Raw genomic sequence first — 8,382 nt, forward strand, 5'->3', positions numbered from 1 at the left:
CTCAGAGGGTACTTGTTCAATCTTTCTCTTCTCTCCTTACATTTATGAATATAACCCACATACTGTCCTACTCAAAATGCGATTACCATATTACTTTAACAGTGTTCATGTTCTTATGAGGTAGCAGAAAACTGAGTAGTTCCCTCATTATTACAATTCAGTATAATACTTGAACTTGTTTCCTTTTATATATTTATACTGTGTGGTAATTAACTCTGGATTAGATGCCCCATGTCTAGATTTATGTTTGCCTTTTCTTTGTTGAACGCACATGATTATTATATAATGATCAGTGGACTATATACAATAAAGACTTTAAAAAATGGGGAAGGTACTCTGTGAACCAGTGATAAAATGAAATGATATCAGTTTAATTTCTCTCTGATCTTGTTGCATTTTGAATTTTTCATGTCTTAAAATGATCAATAACTCAGCATGCCAAATCTGATATTTGTTCAGTGTCTGAAAGATAGTTTTGTCAGCACTGTATTTGACACTTGTGGAATATAAATCCTTTCCAGAGGATTAGCTCTCAGGTGTTGCTAAGTAAGTACTTAGGCACAACATGGACGGCCTGCATGTGACATTGGACCAAAGAGATTTGGCGCATGTTAGAGGATTCCATTAGCCCCAGCAGTAAAACCACAGGGATGCAAGTCTGAATCCCAGCCTAATTTGTCACTGACTGTTTAACCAGTTACATCTGGGTTGTTAAGTGGAGTACTGTGCAGTAGTGGAGTGCTCCATGTACAACCATGTTGGCACGAGGAGGAAAATGCTGTCACTGAAGCCTATGAACACTATCACATAAACACTTCCCAGTGTAAGTCCTAAGTAATAGCTAAGACCAGTTGAAAAGCATGTGATTGATTACTTTCTTGATTCTACCATTCAGAACAATCTTGTTAGCGCTGCCATATTGAAAAGACTCCTCAAAGTCTTGCCACTTTATCAAGCCTGTCAATCAAAAGGAGAGTTGTGATTGACTGGCAATGATCTTAGTGTCATACTCAGAAACAAACCTTTATATTAAAACATGGTTGTGGTATGACTGAGCAGGCATACTTCACAACTGTCTGAAAGTGTCACTTCAAAATATTTATAGTGTAAATATAAACAGGGCACATGAGGTAATTTTGATTTTGGGTGATAGTGCAAAATGGGCGATATTGGATCTGCTGCATGTTGTATATCTCTCCTGATACTCATTTCCATTAATTCCAAAGTCCAAAATGACCCGTTGTCTCGAGAATGTAGCCTGAATTTGGGTGGACTGTGTAACTAGGGGATTAGTCGGGAGAATGTGTACAGACGGTCTGACCCAGCAGAAATTGACCTTTATCAGCTGATCACAGATCAGCAATGATGAAGGTCAGAGAGAAGTTCATAAGATTTCCCTCCCCGTCATCCTATCTAAAGAAAGAAGTCTGGAGCTTACAACGAGTGTGGCAGGGGAGAGCTAAAAAGAGGGGCAACTCCAAACAACTAAATATTTGTCACATGTCAATTGCCCACATGTTATGTGCCTAAGAATTTATGCTGCAATTGTAAAATAACTATGCAGCTAGAGTTACTTTCCTTTTCATGCAGTGTGTTAAAAGAATTCCCCTTTTGTCAGGGTTAGTTAGATTTATTCAGCTTTTTAATCCACAGTTACTCAATGAATGGCTGCTCAGTAGCTGTTCTAATGATTATGTAAATCACTGAATCAGCAACAGGGTTCCTGAATGTTAATTAGTTTTTGCTTTATTGCTTAAGTTGGCTATTCTTTATAAAATTGTTGATCACAATTAGTTTAACATTGTAGCATAAGATTTGCACTGTGCATTGTGTTATATATAATAGAAATATTATAAGAAGAAGTTTGAAAATGATTATAGATAAAAAGGGTGATATTTTGACCTCAGCCAGTTAAAATGAATGTGCAGCTACTTGATTTGTCCAATTCTACAAGCCATCTAGCACTAGCACTGACCATTCAGATGTGAATATCATGACCATTACTATTACTATCACACACATTGCTAAAATTTGCACAGCATTATTTTAAGAACCTTGTCCTCATGTGCTCAATGCCATTCACTGGTCTTCGGTCTTACTGTTGTTTCTGAATTTCACCACCATTACAGTTATGTTATCAGGACATCCTCTGTAGAAAGACTGCAGAACAATGCTCTTTGCACCAAAGTGAGGCTCATCAAGACGCTCTTTGATGAATCTCACAGCTTCTTCATTGCTGAAAGCATCCCAGAGACCATCCGAAGCCAGGATCATGAACTGTGGCTGTAGTTTATCCAGGTCAAAAGACAGGATGTCAGGGTCAGAGATGACGACATTGAGGTTTTTGAGAGGGTAATCTCCTAAAGAACGAGACATCGCCAAGATTCCTTGGACCCTCCATGAACCATTGAAACTTATGAAACCACCTATAATAAAATAAAGCATGTATATAATAAAAGTTTTGTGTCTGTATATTATTATAATGTAATAATATTGATATAATAGGAAAGAGCCTGTAAACTTCCTGATTGGATCATGGTGTCATGTGATTAGTATGGATCAAAACCTAATATTGGCCTATGGTGGCTACGTAATACCATAGACCAATCAGATTGCAGGTTAAAATTAACCTCTTTTCACTTCAACTTACTTAAACTTTCAGTTACAGTTTTTTAAAATGTTTTGAGTTACTGAACTTATTTACATATTAGGTTTTTGTGTAGAAGTGCAATGGTTGCCATCTGTGTTTAGCCTGGAATGTTATCTGCATCTGATTAGACCTTGTTAAGAATCAACCAATCAGAAGAAGGTACCCATGATGAATGGCAGCGGACATTTTGTGGTTCCCACAGACTAGTCAGTTCACCTCAAAGGGCCATTCATACACTCATTTTTAATAATATATTGATGGACTGATGAAGTATTCAACACACAAAACAATTTATTTAAATTTTTATGTAATCTGACAAGTTTTCTTACAGGCAGGAAGTGCATGCTCATTGCGAGACGGAAGTGCACCACCAGCCATATTGGTAAAGGCTAAAAAAATCGTTGTGCCGTACCCATGCCCCAAACAGGCATTAGGCTGTCTTGTTTTGCACACTTTGTACAAAAATAATAAATTGCAGGACAATGGGGTATTACAGTTTAAACTCTTTTATGAAGCATTAGGTCTGTGATCTCAATCATACAGCACAGTGGGGACAAGATGGAGTTCCGACCCTAGCCTGGGTCTTCTAAACAATAGCAGTCCTTACAGATGCCTGCAGGCCAATGACAACTCAGCATGTGATCACATGTGAATATAATAGGTATTCCTTACAGATGCCTGCGGGCCAATGATAGTTCAATATGCAAATGTTACATCCCCTTTCTTCTAAAAGAAAAATGTTATGCATTACTTTAAAACCTTTCTTCTACATAATGTTCTCGGTAGCATAAACATATAAGTAAACTCAGCATTTAACTAGCACTGAAAACATCTCAACGTTTCAATAACGATGTACAGTTTTTTTTTTAGGGCAGCGATCCGCCTACACCCTTTGACAGCTCACAAGCCAAGGATAACTCTAGGCTTGACCTCTCATCCTGACCTTGTGTGGTATGGAACTGAGCATGTTCCTGAATCGGTCAACAAATCAGGTTCAGGTTTAGGTTCAGGTAAGTATGATGTGTTTTGTGTATTGCTCTGTTCATCACACTCTGTTGAACTGATCCTCTCATCGGAATGACGGTGTTGTTCCTTGGTGTTCAGGAGGTGCCTGCGATTGTGGCGGTACACCTGTCCTTCTGGGGTGCGGACGTGATACGATCGCTCAGTGTCAGCTGGCTGGGTGACGACTGCTGGCTTCCAGTAGTCATGCTCCTGGATTCTGACGGATTCTCCATTGTGCAGCGGCGGCAGTAGTCTAGCCGACCTGTCATAGTATCTCTTTTGGTGTTGCTGTCTCTGTACACGTTTTGCATGCACTTGCTTGCAGCTGACGACCTCTGGCTGCAGCTGTTGGTTGGTGCTTGGAAGGATTGAGCGAAGTCTGCGGCTCATCAACAGCTGTGCTGGTGACTTGAAGTTGTCAACCGGAGTGTTGCGGTACTCAAGGAGACTGATGTAGGGGTCTCTTTTGTCCGCTTTGGCTTTGGCTTTGTGTTTTTGCAATCTGGACAGTTTTTTCAGCAAGGCCATTACTTTGAGGGTAATGTGGGCTTGATGTGACATGTGTGAAATCCCATGCCTTGGCAAACGACTCGAACTCTTTTGATTTGTATTGGGGGCCATTGTCTGAGACTAAAGTCTCTACCATGCCATGCCTGGCAAAGGCTGCCTTTAGCTTGTGGATCACAGCTGCAGATGTGGTGCTGTGAAGCTTGTCCAGTTCAAAAAATCTGCTGTAGTAATCAACAGTCACTATGTAGTCCTCGTTGTTCCATGTGAACAGATCCGTTGCCATGACCTGCCAGGGTGAGGTATCATGGGCTCTTTGACATTTGATGGGCGGCGTTCTAGACAAATGGAACATTTTCCGACAATGTCCTCAATGTGTTTGCACATTCCGGGCCAAAACATAATGTCGCGTGCTCTTTGTTTGCATTTTTCCATGCCCATATGTCCAGCATGAATTTTTGTCAACATCTCTTCTCTGAGACTGGTAGGAATGATGATTTTCTCCCCTTTGAAGACAATTCTGTTGATTTGTGACAGTTCGTCTCTGTGGTTCCAGAATTCAGATATGCTCTGAGGGCATTTCCTCCTTTCCTCAGGCCATCCTTCATGTATGACTTTGCTCAGCAGTGTGAGTTGTGCATCTTTCTCTGTTTCTGCTCGGATCTCCTTCAGTTTTGAGTCACTCACAGGTAAGCTGTTGTACACCATGTGCACCTGCACATCCATGCCTTCACTGAGGCTGCTGTCCTGGTAGCTAAGAGACTTTCTGGAGAGAGTGTCTGCGACAGGAATGTCTTTGCCTGGACGGTGAATGATTGTGAAGTCGTACTTCTGTAGCTGAAGGATCATTCTCTGTAGCCTTGGTGGGGCTGCGGCTACTGGTTTCCTCATGATTGACTCGAGGAGCTTGTGGTCGGATTCCACAATGACTTGTCGGCCATAGACGTACTGGTGGAAACGCTTACATCCAAACAGAATTGCATATAGCTCTTTCTCGATTTGAGCATAGTTGATTTCACTGTCTGTGAGAGATCTGGAAGCGTAGTCGATGGGCTTTCCTTCTTGCAGTAATACTGCGCCTAGTCTGTACTTTAACGTGTCCACTTGTAGTCTGAGCTCTTTGTTGGGGGTGAAGTAGGCAAGAACTGGTCCTGGTTCTCTGGTGATTAGGTCTTTCATTTTCTGAAATGCTGTGTCATGTTGTTTGTCCCACAGGAACTCATTGGATTGTTTGAGCAACTGACGCATGGGTGCGTTGATTTCGGAGAGGCTCGGGGCAAACTTGGCTAAGTAGTTAACCATGCCTAGTACTGTCTCTAGCTCTGCGCGGTTCTTCGGCGGCTCCATCTTCTTGATGGCGGAGATTTTCTCTGGATCCGGCTTAATGCCATCAGTTGAGAGGCAATGCCCGAAAAAACTGATCTCGGTGGATCCGATTATGCTTTTCTCGGGGTTGAGCCAGATACCTTTCTCCCGTGATCTTTGTAGCACCGCACGAAGATTCCTGTCATGTTCCTCTCTATTCCTGCCATAGATGAGGATGTTGTCTATGATTGCGACTACTCCATCGAGGCCTTCATAGGTTTCGTCGATCTTCCACTGGAATTCATCCTGAGCTGAGATAAGACCAAATGGTAAACGCAGAAATCGGTAGCGTCCAAATGGTGTGTTGAACGTTGTTAGCTTAGATGACTCTTCTGTGAGCTTGATAGTCCAGTATCCTGATCGTGCGTCCATTACACTGAAGTAACGTGCTCCCACTAGCTTGGGTGTGATGTCATCTAGCGGTGGTAGAGGATAGGAAGGGCGTGTGATAGCCTTGTTCAAATCTCTGGGGTCGAGACAGACTGAGCTTGCCTGTATGTGGTTTCTCAACCACTACTAACGCGTTGACCCACTCTGTTGGTTCTGTTTCCCGGACGATGATTTCTGTATTCTCCATGCTCTGCAGCTCCTCCTTCAGGTGACTACGTAGAGCAAGGGGTATCCTTCTCAGTGGGCAAACCACAGGGGTTGCTGCTGGGTCAAGGTGAATAGTGCATTCACCTGGGAATAGTCCGATTCCTTTGAAAACATCAGCAAACTCCTCCATGACTGTCTGCTTCTCGACTGTCTGCTTCTCAACTGGTGCTGTCAATGATAGCACTAGCTTGATGAGGTCCATGTCTAAACATACCTTTAGACCTAGCACTGGAGGTGCTTGAGTGTCAACAATGTAAAAGTCCAACATCATGTCGTTTTCTTTGTACTTGCATTTCATCACGCATGTGCCTTTTACAATGAGCTGCTCACCCCCATAGCTGGTCAGTCTGCATGAGGTGGGCTGTAGCTCACATTCATCCTTCAAGCTGTGATACTCACTCAGAGGAATTACATTAACCTGAGCTCCAGTGTCTAGTTTAAACTTAAGCTCTGTGCCCTTTTTTCCTATCTCAATATCGGCAAAGGCTTGCTCAGTCTCTGAAATCTGTTTTTTCTGTGACACAGAATCAATAAACAGTTCCTCTGCATTTGGCTCTCTATCTGGCATTTGGCTGTCACTCACTGTGTGTACTGTTTTTCCAAAAACAGTCCTGCAAACTTTAGCAAAATGGTTCCGTTTACCACAGTTAGCACATTGCCTTCCTTTGGCAGGGCATTGCACCTTTTCCCTGTGCATCTTGTTTCCACAATATCCACAGTTTTTGAAGCATTTTATGTCTGTGTCGCCCATTTTTAGAACTCTTTCTGTTCTGAAACACGCTCTCTGGGCGGTGTTCTTTGGTGTGTGTCTATTAACTGCGTGCACTGTCTGTTCACTCGAGCTGCTCGTGGCGCCAGTTATGGTTTTCAACTGTGCTTGGGCTATCTCGTGCGATCTAGCTATGTCCATAGCTTTGTCCAGCATTAGCCCGGACCCAACATTCAAAAGTTTCTCTCTTACTTTAGCTGAATGTATTCCAAACACGATGCGGTCTCTGACCGTCTTGTCTTTATCTGCATATTCACAGTCATTTACCAGCAGTTTTAACTCAGTCACGAACTGTTCAAACGACTCACTAGCTCCTTGTACTTTCTCCTGAAACTTGTACCTAGCGAATATCATATTTGTCTTGGGCATCACATATACTTCAAAACGGTCAAAACAATTTTTCAGTACCTTTGCTTCATCCGCGGTGAGAGACCATGTGTTAAAAATGTCTCTCCCTTTTTCTCCGATCCACAGGAGTAGGTAGCTGCATCTTTCTTCCTCCCCTTTGCTTTTCAATGGACCTGAGAACATTAACTCTACGTGTTGCTTGAACTTGCTCCATTCTCTCTGTAAGTTCAAAGATTCCCAATTCATTCGAGGTAAGGGAGCTCCAATGATGTCCATTTTCAATCCCTGTTCTGACACCATGTCTTGTTTTGCACACTTTGTACAAAAATAATAACTTGCAGGACAACGGAGTATTACAGTTTAAATTCTTTTATGAAGCATTAGGTCTGTGATCTCAATCATACAGCACAGTGGGGACAAGATGGAGTTCCGACCCTAGCCTGGGTCTTCTAAACAATAGCAGTCCTTACAGATGCCTGCAGGCCAATGACAACTCAGCATGTGATCACATGTGAATATAATAGGTATTCCTTACAGATGCCTGCGGGTCAATGATAATTCAATATGCAAATGTTACAAGGCCCTTTGCACATGCAAATAATGGGCCTAATACTTGTTTATGGCCCCCACTGAAAGAATAGTTTGTCCAGGGCTACCTTAAAGGGACCACCTGTTAGGTGCATGTGTCAGCTCTTTGAAAGAGCTATCCAATTAGTCCCACTCCCCTGCCCTTTCCTCACAACTTTGCAAATTTTTCCCTTCAAGTATTTATCCAATTCCCTTTTGAAAGTTATAATTGAATCTTGTTCCACCACCCTTTCGGGTAGTGCATTCCAGATCATAACAACTCGCCGCGTAAAATAATTTCTCCTCATCTCGCCTCTGGTTCTTTTGCCAATTACCTTAAATTTGTGTCTTCTGGCTACCGACCCTTCTGCCACTGGAAACAGTTTCTCCTTATTTACTCTATGAAAACCCTTCATGGTTTTGAACACCTCTATTAAATCTCTGCTCTAAGGAGAACAACCCCAGCTCCTCTAGTCTCTCCACATAACTGAAGTCCCACATCCCTGGTACCAGTCTAGTAAATGTCCTCTTCACCAATGTTCCCCCTAATTATTTTTGGGGTGTGTGGCCCCTT

At 42.4% G+C, this 8,382-nt stretch overlaps 1 protein-coding gene across 1 annotated transcript; it reads right to left on the reverse strand.

Annotated features, from left to right (window-relative positions):
• Positions 1–2,079: 2,079 nt before the first annotated feature.
• LOC147115819 (protein phosphatase 1L-like) lies at positions 2,080–3,028 on the reverse strand. The gene is made up of 2 exons (XM_085991981.1): positions 2,980–3,028; positions 2,080–2,426 (listed from the first exon to the last, which is right to left on the reverse strand). Exons 1-2 carry the CDS (start codon positions 3,026–3,028, stop codon positions 2,080–2,082), a joined length of 396 nt encoding a protein of 131 aa, XP_085848107.1.
• Positions 3,029–8,382: the final 5,354 nt, after the last annotated feature.

This window comes from Somniosus microcephalus, chromosome 6, assembly GCF_052327205.1.
Source record: "Somniosus microcephalus isolate GS21.2 chromosome 6, FLI_Smic_1.0, whole genome shotgun sequence".
In the NCBI taxonomy this organism is placed as follows: domain Eukaryota; kingdom Metazoa; phylum Chordata; class Chondrichthyes; order Squaliformes; family Somniosidae; genus Somniosus; species Somniosus microcephalus.

Bases quoted from the DNA above. Each gene is read 5' to 3' on its own strand.
- LOC147115819 (XM_085991981.1), bottom strand. From the start codon at position 3,028: ATGGCTGGTGGTGCACTTCCGTCTCGCAATGAGCATGCACTTCCTGCC. The intron at 2,427-2,979 runs GTAAGAAAACTT...ATTTTATTATAG, and splicing joins TGAGCATGCACTTCCTGCCT to GTGGTTTCATAAGTTTCAAT.